Below are 21,945 nucleotides of genomic sequence, written 5' to 3'. Positions count from 1 at the left end.
ACACACATTTTTGATTAACTATAGCTCTGGAAACACTAAACCTAAAAATTACCCATAATACTTCTCGGTCGAATGACATTTAGATTTACGTATATAATGAAAAATAATAATAAAAAATAGCCCACCAAACAAAACCTCTAAAGTTTTTAGACTAGCCTCCACAATGTGCTCCATGCTCTAAGACCTTTCTGGTTTTCATTAATACTATAGGGTTGCCAAAGAAAAAGTAAAAGAGGAACATGGAAGCCATGAATTGCCGTGTGTAGAAAATGATATTGGATTTTTGGCCGGCAGTTCTTAACCAGTTCATGATGGTTTTATTTGCTTAATAATAACGGGAATACTTGATTAGTTTTGGAACCACAAAGACCCCCATATAATAAATGTCCAACGGAATCAGTTTATGCAATTGTTTTTGGAGTGCAGGCTTTAGGGTTATTAATGTATCTTAGTATATGTATCTTAGTATACAAGAATGGATTCAATAATTGTGTGGTGCAGATATCATATGCCTTTAACAGGCAGATGGTCTAAAGTTTCAGGCATTATACATGCTTTGCTATACATTTGAAAAATGGCATTTCCATTATTTCATAGGCTCCTGCTACCACTCTACCAGTGCCACCATGCTTTGCTTACGCAACTTTTACTTGCTACAGAGCTGGCTTCTAGTCTTGTGTACAAGGTTAGTTGAACTGTGTAACATGGCTGCAATCTTTTTTCATTGACTCAATTGTCTCGACACCCGACACTAATGCGTCGAAAGGGCGGAGATTCGACCATGTTTGAACTTATAAAGTTACAAAGAAAATACAATTTTTCATACTAAACGTAGTCATATAATGTAATTATTTATATCAGAAACTCCGAAGTTAAGCTTTATATGTTCAGACAGTTAAAAGATGGAAACATGTTGCGAAGACATCCACATGCGACCTAAACTAAAGCCAATAGCTGAACTTCTGATGTTGGCTAAGTTTTGGGCTCCAAAATATTCAGGTTTGGGCCTTAAGCACAGGTCCAATATTATTTGAGAAAGCACGTCCATAAAACCTGCAAATGGGCCTGCCTTTCGATTTGTCCCTATCAGTATCAATGATCACTGTTGATTCCCACTAAAACAAACTCTAATCATACTTAAAAGTTAAAACACAAGAAAAATATCTCCTTGATTAACGCTAATGTCCCCCGAAAAACCTTATCAAAATTCACATCAATTCTCGGGTGAAAAGAAAAAGGTAAAAAGTGAAATCCGGGTTAAAAAATCCAAAAAGATTTTCAACGTTGATTGAGAAATTTGTGACGCTGCCACGTGCATGCACGGATCCAAATAATTTTTATTATTAGAAAAAAGGAAAAAAAGAACACGTCACAGTCAAAAACTGCTTCAAAGATTCCTTCCCCTAATTTGTTTCTTTCTCTTTTCTGTTTTCTTCTTTTTTTTCATTCTCCTTTTTTAATTTCTTTTTTCTTTTTTCCAAATAAAGTAAATAAAGACGTGAGGTATTCCTAGTACTTTGTGTATGGAGCTCCGCCGAACTTTGGCAAAGGGAATGTTCATAAATTCTGTTAGGTATTATCGACCGTCCGATTTGGAATATGCCGTCATGTAGTATTTTATCTTAGATATTTTCAAAATTGATTTTGGAGTTTTGGTGATAGGAGTTGGTTAAAATGTCGGGATCTATGAGTAAAATAAAAGTTACAGCTGATGGTTTACTGTCTAACTGCAAAAGCTGGATCAGAGGCATGATTAGAGGGATGCATAAGACAACGAAGGGCTCAAGTAAAAGCATCATCAGCTATAAGGCATGAACCTCTCGCGTGAGGCAACATATAATTGATGATGATTATTGTGTGCACTTAGCTAACACCAATTCACCAACTTTTTAATCTTTGTTTTTTTTTGTTTTTCCCAAACATACCATGTACATCGATTTGGTTCATTATGATGGATGAAGTTCCTTGATATAACGAGTCAATATCTAACACGATATTAGTGTCCGTCTGTGGTAGACTGTCTTTTTTAAACACAACATGTGGAGTCATGATTGATGTCGGGAGTGTTATTTTCTGATAAATTTTGAACTAATGAGATTTCAACTTAATATATCGAAGATAATATTTAAGGAAAATTCACGGTTATTGTTGCGTTTTAGATTTGTTGTGCGTGAAAGAGTTTGATAAAGAGTAAGCAAATGGCCCAAGTGCCTTGAAAGATACGACGAGAAGCCAAGACAGTGAGCCTTACGGCGGGAAAAAGAAAGAAAAAGCAGACAAGCAATCAAAACCTGGCCTCCTCTACAAAGCAACCAAAGCAACCTCTCTCTCTTTCCCTAAACAAAACCGGAAGACCAATCTCTCTCTCTCTTTGTTTTCTGTCACAGAGACACTTTGGGAGGGAGAGTCTCGGAGCCTCTCCAAGCTAGCTACTGATCACTACACCTGTGTATCTACATTGCCGTATTCGATTCCCTCCCCACCTCAATTCATTCTCAGGTACAAGTTCGAAATCTTGGATGATCTCAAATAGCTTTAGTTTGTGATACCTTTTCTAAGCTGCTTTTCTTTCTTTCTTTCTATCTCAGCTATACTGTGCTTGCTTCAGATTCTAATCAATCTCTTTGTTTGTTAGTGATGTCAAATCTGGTTGTTTGGATGATAGGTGTCTAGTCTTGTTTGCGCATTTCCGATAGCAAATTAGAAACCATATTTCATATTGTTCAGATGATTACAAATTTACAAGACCCTAAATGCGAATTTTTCCACTACTGATCGCTTTAGTTGGTGAGAAATGTGTTTGTTCTCCTCAACGATCAAGCAAAGAGTCAAGTTATTCTATTTTCGATTGTCTTCTGGGTTGAGTGTGATAGAGTCAAATAGCTAGTACAATTACCAAATTGTAACTTCATCCCCATATGAATAGCATAGCATTTGGGGGCATAATCGTCCTGAAATAAACTGAGGAGTTCAGTGGAAGATATTCCGGCTTGCATTAGAAGAAAGGAACTCAATATTATTGAAAAATGAAAAGTAAATAAGTAAGTATAACAATTCAAGGAAGTTTTGGATTCGTTTGAGCTTGATCAAATTTCAAAAGCATACAGAACTGCTTAGTGGGTACAAAGTGGTCAAAATATCGACACCAAACTCGAATAAGGAAACAAAAAGCTCCTGAGGCTACTCCTCAACCTCTCAAGTAGAAACTATGCTTATGCAGCTATGCTCCAATTGACGGCTCTGATACTAGCAATTTGATTTAGACCATATTCATCATATTGGAATCAGAACATATATGCTTTGCCTATCCATCATCAACTATTATCGTGGCATGCACGATGCACGATTGTGTTTGTGTTTGTCATGCCCACCCAACTCAAAAAGAAGCATAATGCCACACACCATTCACCAAGTTCAATTGAGTGTGTTCATGTTCATGTATATATCTTCTCCACAAGTATGATCATCATGAAAAATTGAAAAGGGTGTCTCAACTTTGGATCACATTTTGGGCTACTATTCTATTCAGCCCAAAATTTTTCAGTTTTGTAGTTTTGACGCTATATAACTAACTGTAAGATTGCAGGGGGAGAAGAGAAACTGACAGAAACAGAAAGAACTGGTTGTTACTTTTTGGTTTTTTGATGAAGAAGAGAGCCTGAAAATTTGATGAATGGTAGAGAAAATGGAGAGTCCTGCTCCAACAGGCAACTACGAGAGGAGCAACACCTTCAAAGTTGATACATGGTTTAGCCAATTCCGGAATGGCTCCAATCCATGGATGGCAAGATATGTCTATGGTTTTATGTTTCTGCTAGCAAATCTTATGGCATGGGCCGTAAGGGATTACGGAAACAGCGTCCTGATCGAGATGAACAGTACGTGAAGATCTGTTATACGAAGTTCTCTGTTAATGAATGCATGGATAGTAAATGATCGATGTTTAACGCTTGCTTGGTTGGGACTGCAGGGTTAAGAGGATGTGATGGTGCACATGACTGTTTGGCTACAGAAGGTGTTCTTCGTGTGAGCTTGGGATGCTTTGTATCCTTCTATAGGTTCTGTTTCTCTACTGTTTTTACTAGGATGAGTCTAAAGTTAAAACCTCTTCATAGTGTGTTTTGTCTGTCAAAAATTCAGATGTTAAGCCTTAATACATGGTGATCAGTTGTTTTATTTCTCTATGTTTCTTTCAACCGCGGGTGCTTCGAAGTTGAACGAGTCCAGAGATACATGGCAATCTGGATGGTGGTCTGCTAAGATTGTCCTGTGGATTGCTTTCATTATTATCCCCTTTTTGCTTCCTTCGGCTATTATAAAGCTCTATGGTTAGTGCCATTTTTACAACACACCCTGCACTGATGTTCTTGAATTCGTTTCATTTCATGCCTCTAATACAAATCTTTTGGCAGGTGTGGTTGCACATTTTGGCGCCGGGTACATTTCTACCTTGTTATCTTTAATGCTTTCTTTATCATCGTATATTATACATGTTATGCTAGACACTAGCATTTGTTGAATTATGATTTAACAAGTTCAAGTGCTGATTTTTTTTTTCTTCTTCAGGGTATTCCTTCTGATTCAACTAATAAGCGTAATTAGTTTCATTACATGGGTGAACGATTGCTGCCAGTCTTCGAAATCAGAGAGATGGTAAGAATGTCTTCAAACCACCAACTCAACTAATAAGCATATAAGAATTTCATTATATAGACACAATAAGTTTCATGACTGGTATGTACTTCTTGATGAACTTGGTTAAGTTGTATATGTATTTGTTCAAAGGTATTATGAGATTGAGAGGTATCAATGGAAACACTTTATCTGCACTCTTTACTCCGGTTTTGAGACACAGAAACGAATGTAATGTAGCTACTATAGCCATGTTCCATGACTTTATCTTCGGCTAATTTGGTTTTCCCTGCAGCCAAATTCATTCAATGCTAATTGCAACAGCAGCATATGTTGTAAGCTTAGTGGGGATAATAATGATGTACATATGGTATTCACCAGAACCATCTTGCGTCATCAACATTTTCTTCATTACCTGGACATTGGTACTACTGCAACTCATGACGAGCGTCTCTCTCCACCCAAAAGTAAGTTCTGTTTACAACTTTCCTATCTAGTTCATTTGTATTTCACTGCAGTCTGCTTGCTAATTTCCCACCTGAAATAGGTGAATGCTGGTATCTTGACTCCAGGGCTCATGGGACTCTATATAGTATTTATCTGCTGGTTTGCCATTAGAAGGTACGGTTACAATATCTTCCCACTGTGCTCAAAGTTGGTTTTCGATGTCATGACATTACTTCCTACGTAGTTCTGAGCCTCCAATCGAACAGGAGTTTGTCAGAAACCTTTACAAACTGTGCCTTCACAGATTTTGTGTGATTACATCTGTGAGTTTAGTTTTGACATGTTTATTGTGTTAATATGCAGTGAGCCAGTAGCAGGGAACTTTTGCAACAGGAAGGCGGAAGCTTCACAGCATAGGGATTGGCTCACCGTCATAGTAATACTCCCAAGTCTTTTTAAGAGTTCAATGACATAAAAGGCTCTCAATTATTCTTGTCCATAATAATTGATATTACATCTTCACCTAAAGCAAAGAATATTTTAGATCTAAAACACTAATGTTTATGTATAATGTCCATTTTTTCTTTTTTGCAAACTATGGTTCTTGTATTACAAAAATTTCATTCATCTCACACAAAAATGTGATGACAATGATTCACTTGTTTGCAGAGCTTTGTTATTGGTGTACTCGCAATGGTTATTGCAACATTTTCAACGGGTATAGACTCCAAATGCTTTCAGGTTTGCTCCACTGTCTGAATAAATTTTAGTTGATCATGCATATATAGTTCCTTTAAAATGTAACCCTTACAGTGACAGAAACTGCAGTTCAAGAAGGACGAGACTGAATCCGAGGATGATGTTCCATACGGCTATGGCTTCTTCCATTTCGTTTTCGCCACAGGAGCAATGTACTTCGCGATGCTATTGATCGGTTGGAATACTAATCACTCCATGAAAAAGTATGTATCAGTATATTAATGGAAATGCACAAATGCACCAAAGTAGACCCTTGTGTTTATACCTGAATGACTTTACTTTCTTTCTTGGATCCTTAACAAGACGCTCACTTCTACAGGTGGACAATTGATGTGGGATGGACTAGCACTTGGGTCAGAATTGTGAACGAGTGGATCGCTGTCTGTGTGTATTGTAAGTAAAATAAACAGAAAGCAACTCTGTTTTACTTGGGGGTATTATCTTGTAGCTGTTCTTGCTAGTGAGGTACTTAGGAAATTTCTGTTTTGCAGTGTGGATGCTGGTTGCTCCAATTATATGGAAGAGTAGACAAACAACTGAATCGATCGTATAAATTCGAAGACACTATGTGGTTGTATATATTCGAGTCCAGCATTGGCAAGAGAGGAAGGACTATTTGCATGTTCAAGAAGAGCCATTGAGACCATGAGCCACCCCTGCCAGCACTAGACTGATGAACTGATTGGGACTTCCCAATTCCTACAGCAATTCAAGCCCCTAGGACCTCTGAGAGGTTTAAGAAGGCAAAAGAGCATATACAAGTTGCCCTATACTTTAGCTTCTCCTTATTTGTTACAATACATGAAGAGCATACACATATGATATGTCATATCAAGATCATAACCGTTGTACACTATTTTGTATCCATTAATTTCATGTAGACACTATATATTACACACTTGGTATTCTGTATAATGATGTCCGATCCAATTGGGACAGCACGTTTGTTTCGAGGGACTATCTAACTCGGTATTCACCAATTGTCCCATATGCCCTAAAGAAATCAAATCTATCAGCATTGACCCCAAATTGAGGAGTGGGAGAGCAAATAAATCTAACGTCCAAGGACGTTGGCAGGGTCCTGATGTGTACAGTATGTGGTGCAGTGCTGTTATTGAAAACATGTATGTGTGAGCACAAAGAGAATGCAATTAAGGTGAGATAGAGAGAGCTGTATGTAACCACTACAGGTGGTCAAGTTGGTAAAAGCTTAAGTGTGGAACCCCCATACCCAGTTTTAAATTTCAGCTGACGTTAAGTGGAATTAAATCTCAATTTATTCTTGGTAATAAGAGGGGAGGAAGCGTTCTGACAAGATTCTCTGGCACGGATTAGTTTCTGGACCTGAAAAGTCTTTAAAAGTATCTTCGTTGATACTCTAAAAAAAGAAAAGAAAAGAGCTGTATGCACAAGAACAATAAAAGGGCCCTAGGTGAACTGAGTATCTCCTTGTTCCACTTGAGATTTCACTCTACTTTTAGCTTTTGCCTAAAAGAATGGGAATTGATATCCCATGATGTCACCGAGAGAATTGATATCCATTCTTGTATGGCCCTATCGATAATGTCACTGTCATCTTCCTTGGAACTTCTTGTTCTTGATCGATGAGTTAAGACAGGCAGGGTCTCCACATAGATGCCAATACTTCTAAATTCACCGACTTTGCCAATCGATAAAGTCCAATATGTGTCGTCATTGAAATTGTACATAACTAATGATGATCTATTGAATATCATAAGATCATGAGATTTTGTCAAAAAATCGGAATGGGATAGTTTCTCGTATGGTTTGGAGACCCGTATTTTAGCCCAAGACTCACTCACTCCGTAATTCTTCATGACCCAGAATTCATTAAATGTGACTGAATATTTTGATGATGATGTTATACATAGCCAATCTCTGAATGCCCCTACTTGAATTCGATGAGTAAAAGCATTATTGGGCGGTAGTTCAATTTCTCTAACCTTCTCCTCTGCTAAAGAGAAAGATATAATCACCAATGATTCATCTGTAACCTTCCTCGCAAACCAATGAACACCACCATTCACTAGGATCCCATCATAACGTCCTAAAACTCTGTAGGGAAATAAGCAGTCGATCTTTCGCCAAGAATCAGTCTGCAATGTATAGACACTAAACACAACTCCATCGTCATTCTGCTGCCCGTTAATCACCTTGTATTCATTGGTCGAGTGATCAAATCCAATTCCAATCCGAAAATGGGGCTCCATTGGTAGTCTCCATAATGGTGCGTCTGGTAGTTTCTTTGATTCCTTGGTTACAGGGTTGATCAAACTGTAGCTGCAGTCGCCAGAACATAACCGGGACAAGAACAAGCCATAGCAGGAATAAAAAACACGGGGACCCAATCATATCCACCTCTCGGAAGATGACTGTAAACAAAGTCGAGCTCAATGGGTGCTGCTACTGAACCGTCAACACCAACATTAGGATTCTCATTGAGAAACCGGTCAAGATCCAAAGAGTACATCCCTCGTTGTCCAGAGTCAACGAAAGTAAAGAGGAGACGTCGTCTTCTGAAGAAGACATCCTCATTCTCAAAGGCGGCTTTGGAATAGTTTGCGACGAAATCAGGATCGGAGATTAGGGACTCCCATGACTTGGATACAAGCTTGAAGCGACACAAGGGCTTCACTGGTAGCCTTGACACAATTTCATGCATCATCTCAGGTGGAAGGTCCACGTTTTGGCCATCGTTTTCCATCTTTTCTTTATGACCATCTTCCATCTTCTTTGTTTGCAGAATGCTTAATTAAGAATATAGATAAAGGGTTGATGAACTTGTATATATAAGAGGGGGATATACATATTCAACTATCCAAGTAAGAAAATGATTCCTAGCTATATATGGTGTCTGCTTTTACACACTTGGTATTCTTTAGGATTTTAGTTTTGCCTTTCGATTTGTATTGATCTCTTTCTCCCAAGACTTTAGGATGGGGGAAGGTAATCTAATTCCTGTGTTTACTAACAAATAAATACATGAATTAGTAAAATATTCATATGTTTACTAACATGTTAATGAATGAAAATTGAGCTATGTCTCGTCCCTTTATCAGAGTTCAATACCTGAATGCTCATGAATTTGATTCTGAAATAGGAGATGGGTTTATGAATCAACCATCCAGAATCGATACTTATTCACTCCTTATCTTGATTTATACTTTGTTGGATAATATTAGTGTTAGACCTTTATATACAGCCCAAGCAAAGGCCCAAAACGTGGGAGGAGATGCATTTACTTAACGTTCCTTTTTCTTTCTTCTATAGATAGAGATCTTCTCATAATCAAGCTTTGCTAGGGTTTGGAAACTACATGAAGATGGAAAAGCGTGGTGGCCAGTTGACGGGCAAACCAAAACGTTGAACTTCCGGCCGATATCATAGACGAGATTCTTTCAAGGTTACCAGTGAAGCCCTTGTGTCGCTTCAGGTGTGTATCAAAGCCATGGCAGTCCCGGATCTCAGATCATAAATTTATTGCCATGCACTCCTCTAAAGCCATTGAGAATATGGATGTGCTCACCCAAAGATTGAAACTCGTATTTACTAAACTCGAAACTGGTCGCGTTTACTCTTTATACCTTGACCAGCTTCTCAACCATATGGTTGATGGTTTACTAGTATACAAAGAGCTCAGTACCGGATACGATTGTAGACCCCTTTTTGCTGTGGATATATGCAATAGATTGTTGTTTTTTCGGGGATGTGATAAGTTCGATTTGATAACTTATCCGGCAACCAGGGAATCAAGGAAAGTACCGAAGACACCAACATGGAGGCTACCAAATAAGTTGCCCTCTGAACCAGACCTCTTTTATGGGTTTGGATTTGATTACTCCACAAATCAATACAAGGTGGTTTACGCAAAGTGCTATAGTACTGATGGTCGTGGAAATATTAATGAAGGAAATGGTGATGGAGTTGTGTTTAGTGTCTATACGTTAATGGAAACTAGTTCTTCTTGGCGGCGAGTTGAGGGTGTCTATCCCTACGTTACTATCAGTTTTGGAGGGACTGTGCTGAATGGCTGTGTGCATTGGTTGGCCAGACGAGGTCGAGATCGAGATGGACCATTGTTGATTGTGTCTTTCCTTTTAGCAGAGGAGGAGGTCAAAGAAATTCCACTACCACCCATATGCAGCACTGGTTCAAGACAACTAGGGGTTTTCAGAAATTGGCTACGTATAACATTGTGGGAAGTGAAAGAAGTAGCATATAATGAGTTTTTGGTCACGAAAGAATATGGAGTGAGAGATTCTTGGACTAAAATGCAGGTCTCCAAACCATATTACCGATTATCACACTCCGGTTTCTGGACAAAAACTTATCATTTGATGGTGTATGATTACTCGTCATTAGTTATGTGTAATTTTAACGATGGAACATTTTAGAATCTACCACTTCGTGCTGGTTGTATTCATAGGGTTGGTATCTATGTAGAAAGTCTTGCTTCGCTTACAGGTAAAGAGGAGGAACATGAGAGGTTGGAATTTAAACCAAGCCCATTATGAGTGACTCGTAATTTTTGAGTTATTTATAGTCTTCTAATGTGAATTTTTAGCATTCAAAAGTTGTTGGTAGTTGGTAGTTTTGGTTTAATATTTCATTTTACAGACTTCATAAGGTATCCTAGTGTTTTGTGTATGTCTATCTCTACATTTGAAGAGGAGAGTTTGTTTAGTTGTTCAGGTAGAACTATGGTTAATTTAGTGACAGAAGGCTTTTTTTTTTCCCTTGCTTGTGAGAATTGAATAGCCGTTTAAATTATCCAAATTTTATTTCTTTGTTTTTCTTCCGGCATATTCTACCCCAGTTTGATTTGAAACAATAAGTTCTTTTTCCAATCTTTTACAAGGTTTTAATTTTTTATCTTTGTTGTTAAATATATTGATTATTTGATTGATAAGTGACGAATGACCTTAATGTTGTCAGTTAGTTTATCTAATTAACCAGGTTGCGGCTCACCGACGAATACGTTACAATGATAAGAACCAAACTTTCTATTATAACCGACCAAATGAGAGCATAACAACACACTTTCTTACTTACGTGCTCATCGTTAGGCTCATTGGTGGGAAATGAATGCTTCTTCTTTTTTTTTCTTCTTTTTTTGGAAAGGAAAAAAACAGTGGGAAATGCTTCTTAAAGTCTTAAACGGTTGCAATGGTGAGGAATTGAGGATGCTATATGTTGGGCTGGCCCATTTTGCAAACTAGTCTATCTTAGTCCAAAATGCACTGAAGGCACAAAATCCCAAAACCCCAGAAATATATAAAACGCTGCATGAGCACCAGTGCCTCTCGCGCTCTCAAAGAAGCGGTAGAACCCTCAACGGCTTAAGGTTCGATCTTCGTGTTCCCTTTACTTAGTTTGCTTATACCAATTCCTTAGTTCTTCATTTCGATATGTTCAAGTTTTGGGGTAGAACTATCTTTCTTGGGTAGATGGGTTGTCTTTTCTTCAGTGGTTTGGGACACTAGAATTTTGTTGTCTGTTCACGTTCTGTTTGGAATACTTGAATTTTGCTACAGGTTTCACTTTCCATTTGTTGTTTGTGCGTTTTGTTGGCTGGAATACTTGAATCTTGTTACAGTTTTCATCTTAAATGCTGTCTCTGCCATGTGTGGGTTTTTAGGATATTAAGATTTTTGTGTGCAAGTGTATAGAATCACTTAGGCTTCGCTCATTGCATGACAACAAGACGATGATCTGGTTTTGTAAAGTGATTGTCATATTTTGCGTATCTGTATGACAATTTTTGCAGGGGTGATTTGGTTATATAAATCTTGTCGGGGTCATTATAATATCTGTTGAGACTATACACAGTAGGAATTGAAGCAATGTTGATGTTACTTAGGTCTTGTCATATAAAAACTTGTATCTATATGACAGGTATAGGGACTCCTTGAAATATTAGGATGAATTCCCTGGCTTTATAGAATTGTTTTTCTGTTTCAAATAAATCCCTATTATGTAGGAGGAGTTGTTCTTTGTTTTGACTATTTCCTACTGCACTCTACCTTGATTTAGTTGTTATTCAATAAACTAGTCATTCCTCCAGATTGTGTTTGAGCTCTTTAAGATTCTGTGTTTACATTCTTGAATTTTCTTTGTTCCTAACACTAAATAAGTATGTAAGCAGTGTGAAACGTTTCCCATCCAATCAGACTATCCCCATAATCATTTCTCCATCACTAGCTATCATAAAGTCGATCAATTGAGGAAGGATTAATGAGAGTCAATCAATTGCTCAACTCTCATTATCTGGAAGTTATTAAATGCTAGCCTTTTCATATAATTTTTGTCCATGCAAGAGTTTACTTCTGTTTTGTTTGAGCTTATGGCGTGCATGGTGAGATTGAGTGGTTAATGTGTATTTGGGTGCATGAAATGAATTGGAAATACAGTTGAGAATCGAACTCAATGACTGGAATGAAAACCCTTAATGATTCCTCAGTTATATATTTGACTGATACATGCAAGTCCGAGTCGCAAATTCAAAAACACAGTTATTAAGTAACCCATTAGTTTCATGCCGTTATTAATAATTTCTCTTTTCTTCAACGACGCCGAGAGGAGCAATAAAATAAGTTGTAAATGTATAAAACAAATATGGTAAATTGGTTGTCAATGTTGTAAATTTGGTTTAAAAAAATGGTAATTTTTGTCCAATTTGTTGTAAATGGGGGTATGTGGTACATCTAGGTATCGTAGACGATCCTGAACGATTTGAAGTTTGAGTCTTTTCTATTGTTACCGAAACTTTTTATATTTTTATGTTTGGGAGATAAATGAATATTTTCTTTTTCTTTTTTGAGAAGAAACGAAAATGAGGAGATATATATATATATACGTATGAACTTATTTATTAATAATACCAGCATAATACAAAGTTACAAACAAACACCCAATTTTTGGGTCAACCAAGCAATAAGCACAAGCAAACAAGCCTTTATTTAAAACAAAAAAACAAAAAACAAAAAAAAACTAACTAACTAACAACTAGCAGCAAATCCGCCAGGTCCGGGAAGAGGAACAGGGCCGTGTGCCACAAGCCAATCTACAGGAAAAAGCATCAATAACACAACGTACCAAACATCCGCATATATGGATGCATGCATGTTTTACACAATCCAGCTTCAAGTTCATTTACTGCATGATGAGCATTTACGCAATTTCTTCCAAACTTCAACAGTACCCCTTAATATGTAAGGAACGGCGATGGCAAACCATATGATTTTATCGTTGAAATCATGGGGACTTACTGCAGAAGTCGAAATACCGTAGGTTCCCGACATACAAAACATAGCGCCCCATATTTCCACATAATATGGAAATTTATGTACAAGATAACCAATCACCAGGTTTGCCGACGAGAAAGCTGCGGCGTTCAAGAAATAGAACACTTGGTAATAAACTTCACTATTAGTAGCTAAAACCGACTTACCCGAAAAGTGTTTAGGAGGAGTGTTTTTTTGGTCATCCTCTTGCCAAACCCCGCCTGGTGGGTTTATTCCCGCTGCGAAGGTCGCCGCAGAAATAAGGGCAGCTACAACTAACATACCATTTCTCGCCTCACTAGTTGTCACTCGTTCCCGATCATTCAAACGATCATATATCGAAGGTTGATCACGAGTTGGCTGTGGAGCATCCATTTCAACATCATTACGGTCGTCTGCCATTCTTAATTGACAATTAGTGTAGCGAAAATTTGCATGTAATTAGAAACACATGCAAGTCTAACTGTCTAAGTGGGATATGTATCCGTCTCTCCTTCAGTCCTTCCTCGATCACCTATTAATAGAGCCCTCAAAGCCTAGCTAGCCCACTCCGGAAAGTAATTTTATAGCATCTGCAAATTGATGAAGACGGACGTCATTTATTTTTTGTTTAACGGATGAGTCTTATACTGGATAATATCAAAGATGCGATCATATAAAATTCCGTCGTAGATGAGGGTCAGAAACACTTGCAAGTTCCATCATCTGGATAATTTTATTAAGGCCAATTACATACAAATCATTTTTGTGGCTCTACTTAATTTGGCCATAATCCATGGAGATATTTTATCTCCCAACAACGACCCCAACCTAATTGACTTTCAAATTAAGTATTAAAATTACTTAGAAACACAAATGGTCACTGAGTTTTAACATATTTGACACTTTACTCGTTAACATTTCAAAAAACTAACTTTACTACTCACTTTATGCATCGTTTATCACTTAACTCACTCTGTTTATTCAACTATTAAAAATTGTCACATGATCCATCACGTGCAATTAATAGAGAGGAACTATATATTATTGTCCAATTTCAGCCGTGATAAATATTGTACAGTATGCCCTCCGAAATGAGTTAATGATGTATCCTAGTGTTTTGTGTATGTCTATCTCTCCATTTGAAGAGGAGAGTTTGTTTTGTTGTTCAGGTAGAAGAACTATAGTTTAGTGACGAAATATATATATTTTTTTTTTTTTTTTCTGCTTGTGAGAATTGAATAGCCGTTTAAATTAACCAAATTTTATTTCTTTGTTTTTCTTCCGGCATATTCTACCCGAGTTTGATTTGTAACAATGAGTTCTTTTTCCAATCTTTTATAGGGTTTTAACTTTTTATCTTTGTTGTTAAATATATTGATTATTGGATTGATAAGTGACTGATGACCTCAATGTTATCAGTTAGTCTATCTAATTAACCAGGTTGCGACTCACCCACAAATACATTACAATGATAAGAACCAAACTTTCTATTAACCGACCAAATGAGAGCATAACAACACACTTCTTACGTGCTCATCGTTAGGCTCATTGGTGGGAAATGAATGCTTCTTCTTTTTTTCTTTTCTTTTTTTTGGAAAGGAAAAAAACAGTGGGAAATGCTTCTTAGTCTTAAACGGTCTCAATGGTGAGGATGCTATATGTTGGGCTGGCCCATTTTGCAAACTAGTCTGCTTTAGTCCAAAATGCCCTGAAGGCACAAAATCCCAAAACCCCAGAAATATATAAAACCTCTGCGTTAGCACCAGTGCCTCTCGCGCTCTCAAAAGAAGCGGTAGAACCCTAAACGGCTAAAGGTTTGATCTTCGTGTTCCCTTTACTTAGTTTGCGTATACCAATTCCTTAGTCCTTCATTTCGATATGTACAAGTTTTTGGGGTAGAACTATCTTTCTTGGGTAGATGGGTTGCGTTTTCTTCAGTGGTTTGGGACACTAGAATTTTGTTGTCCGTTCACGTTCTGTTTGGAATACTTGAATTTTGCTACAAGTTTCACTTTCCTTTTTGTTGTTTGTGCGTTTTGTTGGCTGGAATACTTGAATCTTGTTACAGTTTTCATCTTAAATGCTGTCTCTGCCATGTGTGGGTTTCTAGGATATTAAGATTTCTGTGTAGTAGTGTATAGAATCACTTAGGCTTCCCTCATTGCATGACAACAAGACCATGTTCTGGTTTTGTAAAGTGATTGGCATATTTCGCGTATCTGTATGAAAAATTTTGCAGGGGTGATTTTGTTATATAAATCTTGTCGGGGTCATTATAATATCTGTTGAGACTCTATACACGGTAGGAATTGAAGCAATGTTGATGTGACTTAGGTCTTGTCATGATTGATCAGGTCTAGATTTGCTTGAAGATGGCAGACAAGAGCAAGTATAAAGCTATTGAGGATAAGGGACAGCGTCTTGTATTTGTTGACCATGCACGTAAACGCCTCTACACTTTGGACATTGTTCAGTATCTCAACAAGAATCTTGAACTGATGAGGAATGATAAAGCTGATGATGTGGATTATGTTGCAAAAGCCACTGAGCTCGACTTTGTTCGTCGCAATATTGGAAGTGGTTGGGTTCCTGTTGTGCTTTCCTGCAAGAGCTTCTTGATGTGCAGGTCGGATTCTGGGTTCCATTTGATCAACCCTGCAACCGAGGAATGGAAGAAAGTACCAAAGACACCACTGACAAAGATGTCTTTTTCTTGGGAGCTATATGGGTTTGGATTTGATGAGTCCACTAGTCAGTACAAGGTGATTGAAGGGAAGGGGGGCAATGATGGGTTTGTGTTTAGTGTTTATGCTTCCTTGACTGATTCTTGGCGAAAGATCGAGACTCTATACCCCTACAAACAAACTCGTGTTTGTAGGAAGGAAGGGATGTTGCTGAATGGGGCTGTTCATTGGTTGGTCAAGCGAGATGGATCCTTGGTGATTATATCTTTCCTTTTAGCAGAGGAGGAGGTTAGAGAAATCCAAGTACCGCCTAGTTGCAGCACTGGTATAGTAGAACTGGGCGTTTTCAGAGATCAGCTATGTATAACATCAATTGCATCATCCTTTCCAGAAAAACATATAATAAGTTTTGGGTCTTGAAGGAATATGGAGCGACGGGCTCTTGGACTAAAATGGAGTTTGGCATCCCATATCACCGGTTACAGCATTGTGGTTTTTGGACAGAACTCTGATTTGATGCTGGTTGATGCAACAGGGTTAGTTGTGTGTGATTTTGATGATAAACATTGCTGGAGCTTCTCGATTAGTCATAATATGGGTGAAGTTGGTGGTTTTGGTAGCATGGGTGTCTATGTGGAGAACCTTAAGCCTCTTTTTGATCAAGAACAACTGGATAAAAGTAAGGCTGATTGACATCCTTGAATATTACTGCTGACTGCTTCCACAATGGGTAGTTGGGTACCTCAAGTCACTCATACACATGAAGTCTTTCTGGTGTGATGCCTTCTGCTAATAGTTATGAATTCCTAATTTTAGTTAGTTGCCTTTCTTTCTGAGTTGTTCTAGTCTGTGTCTCACATATAAAATATCAAATGCTACTGTTTGTTCTTCTCTCCTTCTAGGATTGTTGACAGAAGTTTTTGTTGATTGCTAAGAGTATCTATGTACGTGTGAATCACCACTGTTGATGATCAGGCTGCTTATTATGTTTATTGGTTATCTATGAAATGGAATTTACTAAAGTTTGGAAATGGAATTGTTATCATATCCCCTATATCCGAGGGAGAAGGGGTTTGTGTGTTAAATCAAAGCATGTGATGCAGTGGTATTATGAAAACATGTGTATAGTGAGTCATGTAAAAAGGCAAGGAATGCAATCAAGGTGAATAGAGAGCTGTATGTACATAAACAACAAAAGGGCACAAGGTGAACTGAGCATCTACTTATTCTACTTGAGATTTCATTCTCCTTTCAGCTATTGCCTAAAAGAATGGGAATTGATATCCCATGATGTCACCGAGAGGATTCTTCTTCCTTGGAACTTATTTTTATTGATCGATGATTTAAGGAGGCAGGGTCTCCACATAGATGCCAACACATCTAATAGCACCAACTTTGCCGATCGATAAAGTCCAATATGTGTCATCATTGAAATTATACATAACTAATGATGATTTACCTGACGATATATCGAACATCATCAGATCATGAGAACCCGTCCAGAAACCGGAATGTAATAATCTATGATATGACATGGAGATTTGCATTTTAGCCCAAGACTCCCTCTCTCCATACTTTTTCATGACCCAAAACTCATTACACGTTCCCTATCCAGCTGATGTTATGCATAGCCAATCTCTGAATGCCCCTAGTTGAATTGATTGATTAGCAGTATTGGGCGGTACTGCAATTTCTCTAACCCTCTCCTCTGCTAAAGAGAAAGATATAATCACCCATGATTGATTTCCAACCTTCATCGCCAACCTATCAACAGCACCATTCACCAGGACCCCATCATTATGTAAATCTTTGTAGGGAAATAAGCAGTCAATCTGTCGCCAAGAATCAGTCTGCAATGTATAGACACTAAACACAACTCCACCAAAATATTGCTGCCCGTTAATCACCTTGTATTCATTGGTGGAGTGATCAAATCCAAGTCCATATATGTGACAAAAAAAGGGCTCCATTGGTCTCCATAGTGGTGGCTTTGGTAATTTCTTTGATTCCTTGGTTACGGGGTTGATCAAAATGTAACCGTAGTCACCGTAACATAACCGGGCCAAGAACAAGCCATTGCAGGGACCAAGGACAAAGGGGTATGGAAATCCACCTCTTTGAACAAGATTGTAAACAAAGCCGAGCTCAGTGGGTGCTGCTACTAGACCATCAACACCAGCATTAGAATTCTCACTGAGAAACTGGTCAAGATCCAAAGAGTATATCCCATGTTGTCCAGAGTCAATAATATTAGTAAAGAGGAGGCGGCGTCTTCTGAAGAAGACATCCTCATTCTCAAAGGCGGCTTTGGAATAGTTTGCGACGAAATCAGGATCGGAGATTAGGGACTCCCATGACTTGGATACAAGCTTGAAGCGACACAAGGGCTTCACTGGTAGCCTTGAAAAAATTTCATGCATCATCTCAGGTGGAAGGTCCACGTTTTGGCTACCGTCTTGCATCTTCTTCTTTTTGTTACGACAATCGTACATCTTCTTTGTTTGCAGAATGCAATACATAAAAACTTGTATCTATATGACAGGTATAGGGACTCCTTGAAATATTAGGATCCCTGGCTTTATAGAATTGTTTTTCTCCTGTTTCAAATAAATCCCTATTATGTAGGAGGAGTTGTTCTTTGTTTTGACTATTTCCTGCTGCACTCTACCATGATTTAGTTAGTGTAAATCGTGGGCTGTACTATGCTTTCTGTTTTGCTCTTGTAATAGCCAAAGTTGTTATTCAATAAACTAGTCATTCCTCCAGATTGTGCTTGAGCTCTTTAAGATTCTGTGTTTACATTCTTGAATTTTCTCAGTTCCTAACACTAAATAAGTATGTAAGCAGTGTGAAACGTTTCCCATCCAATCAGACTATCAGAGGAGAAATATATATATATATATATCCAAGTAAGAAAAGGATTCCTCTTCATGGGGTCGGGGAAATCCTAGTGCCATTAGGAACACAAGCTCAAACATCAAAGTCAAATTATCTCTTTATCCTTGGTAATACAGTGCGAGTCTGGTTGCTTGGTGATTTACCTTTTTATACATTAATAAGAAACAAACACCACCACACCAAGCACATCGGAGAATATTATATTAACATAAGATGTTCAGGGTACTGTTGATCAAGTAGTGAGAGCGACGCTTCAATCAAGAACTCCACCAATCAACGCCAAAACACAACATTAGATCATACTAACATACAACTTAATTCCACCGTAACAATTTACTGTTTACTAAAATGATCAAGTGACATGTGCTGTAGTGGTTTTATGATGGAGAACATGTATATGATACATCAGCAACATATCATTATCCTTTTGCCTATATTGTTAGTTCTGATAGAGATAGAAACGAATGGTTAGAAGTTCATATAAGTGCCTCGCATAACAATTGCAGAAGTAATGCTAAAAGTAAGAACTAATATTCGATAATGTTGCTGAGAGGATTCATCTTCCTTGAAAGATATTGTTCTTGATCGATAGAGTTGAGGTAGGCAGGGTCTCCATGTAGACACCAGTACTAATAATATCACCAACATTGCCAATCGGTAAAGTCCAAAATTTCCCATCGCTAAAATTGTACATAATGAAGGATGATCTATCAAACACCATCAGGTCATGAGTATCCGTCCAGAAACCAGAATGTGATAATTTGTAATATGGTATAGAGACTGCATTTTAGTCCAAGACTCTCTCACTCCATATTCCTTCATCACCCAAAACTCATTACATGTTCCGTATCCAGCTGATGTTATGCATAGCCAATCTCTGAATTCCCCTAGTTCAATGGAACCAGTAGGAGCATTAGGCGGTATTGCAATTTCTCTAACCTTCTCCTCTGCTAAAATGATAGATATAATCATCACCAATGATTCCTGTCCAACCTTCTTCGTCGCCAACCAATGAACTTCACCATTCACCAGGATCCCATGACCACCATGACTACGTAAAACTCTGTAGGGAAACAAGTGCTCAATTTTTCGCCGAGGACCTGAACATGTAGGGTTCCAAGTATAGACACTAAACACAACTCCATCATTATATTGCTGCCCCTTAATCACCTTGTATCCATTTGTGGAGTAATCAAATAATCCAACTCCATATAAGTGCCAGTAATCAAATCCAGGCTCGATTGTTAGTCTCCTTATTTTTGCGTCTGGGAGGTACTCTGATTCCTTGGTTTCATAGTCGATCAAACTGAATCTGAAGCAGCCAGAACAATAATGGGAAAAGAACAAGCCATGGTAGGAATAATGGGTAGAGGGAACAAAATCAAGTCCACCATACGGAAGTTGATTGTAAACAAAGTCGAGCTCAGAGGGTGCTGCTGTTGAACCACCAACATCATCATTATGATTCTCATAGATAAACTTGTTAAGATCCAAGCAGTAAAGCCAATGATCTGTCGACTCAACAGAAGTAAACATGAGTCGCCGTCGCCGGGATACATCCTTATTGTACTTAGTAACAAAAACATGATCGGAGATCATGGACCGCCATGGCTTTGATACACACTTGAACCGGCACAAAGACTTGGGTGGCAGCCTTGAAAAAATGTCATGCATGATCTCCGGTGGGAGGTCCACGTTTTGGCCACCGTCTTCCTTCTTCTTTGTCTGACGACAATCGTCCGTCTTCTTTGTTTCTACTTTGCAGAATGCTTAGGGTTTGAGGAAAATTATACTATATACTAAAAAATGATTAACTGTTCATATATAAGCATATGAACAGTGATTTTTTTTTTCTTTTTTTTTTTCTTTCTTAAACATGTAATTTAGATTTTTTTAGATAAGCTCTCTCTCGGTAAAGATTTTTTTGTCCTCCATTTTTTATTTTTCTTCTACATCCTGAATCTTATAAATCAAAATAGTTAGAGCATTTATATTTTGGGTAGAATACAAGATTAGATGTTTTATTGTATAAAAGTTGTTTTTGTGATAGCACTTATACATATGTAGAATATGCATAATGTGGATACTACACCGAGCCAAAGGGCGGGTATACTGACCATTTTGCCCCTGTTATTTTTAAGAAACCACAATATTGTCATCAATCTTAGATCTATAATCAGTATAACAGCTGGGTATAATTTGTATTAATAATATTCTATGAAGTACATATCAGAAACATTTCTATCAATCAATTACCCCATTGATCAGCTTTATAACGTTGTTTTTGAATAAAGTAATTTTAATGTCTATAGAAATTTTAAAATTACGGGAATTACAATTCCATGAATTTTGTGATAGCTCTTATACATATGTGGAATATGCATAATGTGAATATTACACCGCACCAAGACGCGGGTATACTAACCCTTTTGCCCCTGTTATTTTTAAGAAACCACAATATTGTCATTAACGCTAGATATATAATCAGTATAACAGCTGGGTATAATTTGCATGTATAACATTCTATGAAGTAGCATTCTATGAAGTACATATCAGAAACATTTATATCAATCAATTAACCCATTGACCAGCTTCATAACGTTGTTTTTGGATAAAGTAATTTTAATGTCTATAGAAATTTCAAAATCATGGGAATTACAATTCCATGAATTTAAATCCTATTAATTGAGAATTTCATTATTTGAATTTCATGATGTGTCTATAGAAATTTCAAAATCATGAGAATTACAATTCCATGAATTTAAATCCTATTAATTAAGAATTCCATGAATTTAAATCCTATTAATTAAGAATTCCATTGTTTGGATTTCATGATGTAGAGTTTTAAAATGACAAGAATTTGTATTCAGACTAACTTTAGTTAAGGGAATTGACAAATGACGCTTATTTTGTGAGGAATTCAAGTCGGGATTTTAAGCTCCTAAATATCACAATTATTTTTCCGTGAAAATTGCTAATTTCACGGGATAAGTATCCAAATGAAGGAAACCGTCCTAAGAAATTGAGAATTCCTTATATTTGATTAAATTCTCGAGAATTCACCCACATCTAAACACACCGTAAATGTATACACCGGGCCGAGGCACAGGTATAATTCTAGTCTGCTTATATACAAAGCCGTGTGTGTTAGGACCATTATGGTATATTTATATGTTATATTGGGCTAGCGCCTCTAATTACCTTAATGGGCTGTTATTAGTCTCGGTCCGGGTCACCTT

General features: G+C 37.5%; 7 protein-coding genes across 7 annotated transcripts; 3 read left to right on the top strand and 4 right to left on the bottom strand.

The window, feature by feature from the left end:
• The first annotated feature begins 2,342 nt into the window (after positions 1 to 2,342).
• On the top strand, positions 2,343 to 6,787 carry LOC101298819 (serine incorporator 3-like). The gene is made up of 13 exons (XM_004287035.1): positions 2,343 to 2,499; positions 3,587 to 3,878; positions 3,971 to 4,044; positions 4,169 to 4,328; positions 4,413 to 4,437; positions 4,567 to 4,653; positions 4,928 to 5,099; positions 5,180 to 5,253; positions 5,443 to 5,515; positions 5,749 to 5,820; positions 5,899 to 6,041; positions 6,158 to 6,231; positions 6,330 to 6,787. Exons 2-13 carry the CDS (start codon positions 3,674 to 3,676, stop codon positions 6,389 to 6,391), a joined length of 1,221 nt encoding a protein of 406 aa, XP_004287083.1. The 5' UTR covers positions 2,343 to 2,499; positions 3,587 to 3,673; the 3' UTR covers positions 6,392 to 6,787.
• A 517-nt stretch (positions 6,788 to 7,304) lies between these two features.
• On the bottom strand, positions 7,305 to 8,069 carry LOC101306758 (F-box/kelch-repeat protein At3g06240-like). Its single transcript, XM_004288643.1, has one exon. The coding sequence runs from the start codon at positions 8,067 to 8,069 to the stop codon at positions 7,305 to 7,307; it is 765 nt and encodes a 254-aa protein (XP_004288691.1).
• Positions 8,070 to 8,128: 59 nt separating this feature from the next.
• LOC101306465 (putative F-box protein At1g47790-like) lies at positions 8,129 to 8,587 on the bottom strand. The gene has a single exon (XM_004288642.1). The coding sequence runs from the start codon at positions 8,585 to 8,587 to the stop codon at positions 8,129 to 8,131; it is 459 nt and encodes a 152-aa protein (XP_004288690.1).
• A 757-nt stretch (positions 8,588 to 9,344) lies between these two features.
• Positions 9,345 to 10,373, top strand: LOC101306172 (F-box protein CPR30-like). Its single transcript, XM_004288641.1, has 2 exons — positions 9,345 to 10,136; positions 10,254 to 10,373. The coding sequence occupies exons 1-2, from the start codon at positions 9,345 to 9,347 to the stop codon at positions 10,371 to 10,373; spliced, it is 912 nt and encodes a 303-aa protein (XP_004288689.1).
• A 5,123-nt stretch (positions 10,374 to 15,496) lies between these two features.
• On the top strand, positions 15,497 to 16,501 carry LOC101305884 (F-box/kelch-repeat protein At3g06240-like). The gene is made up of 2 exons (XM_004288640.1): positions 15,497 to 16,133; positions 16,344 to 16,501. Exons 1-2 carry the CDS (start codon positions 15,497 to 15,499, stop codon positions 16,499 to 16,501), a joined length of 795 nt encoding a protein of 264 aa, XP_004288688.1.
• Positions 16,502 to 17,415: 914 nt separating this feature from the next.
• On the bottom strand, positions 17,416 to 18,300 carry LOC101305598 (F-box/kelch-repeat protein At3g06240-like). Its single transcript, XM_004288639.1, has one exon. It carries the CDS (start codon positions 18,298 to 18,300, stop codon positions 17,416 to 17,418), a length of 885 nt encoding a protein of 294 aa, XP_004288687.1.
• A 1,126-nt stretch (positions 18,301 to 19,426) lies between these two features.
• Positions 19,427 to 20,242, bottom strand: LOC101305305 (F-box/kelch-repeat protein At3g06240-like). The gene has a single exon (XM_004288638.1). The coding sequence runs from the start codon at positions 20,240 to 20,242 to the stop codon at positions 19,427 to 19,429; it is 816 nt and encodes a 271-aa protein (XP_004288686.1).
• Positions 20,243 to 21,945: the final 1,703 nt, after the last annotated feature.

Source organism: Fragaria vesca, linkage group LG1 (genome assembly GCF_000184155.1).
Source record: "Fragaria vesca subsp. vesca linkage group LG1, FraVesHawaii_1.0, whole genome shotgun sequence".
NCBI classification, from domain to species: Eukaryota; Viridiplantae; Streptophyta; class Magnoliopsida; order Rosales; family Rosaceae; genus Fragaria; species Fragaria vesca.
The sequence above is the reverse complement of the archived record's forward strand: the minus strand, read 5'-3'. Positions and strand labels throughout refer to the sequence as shown.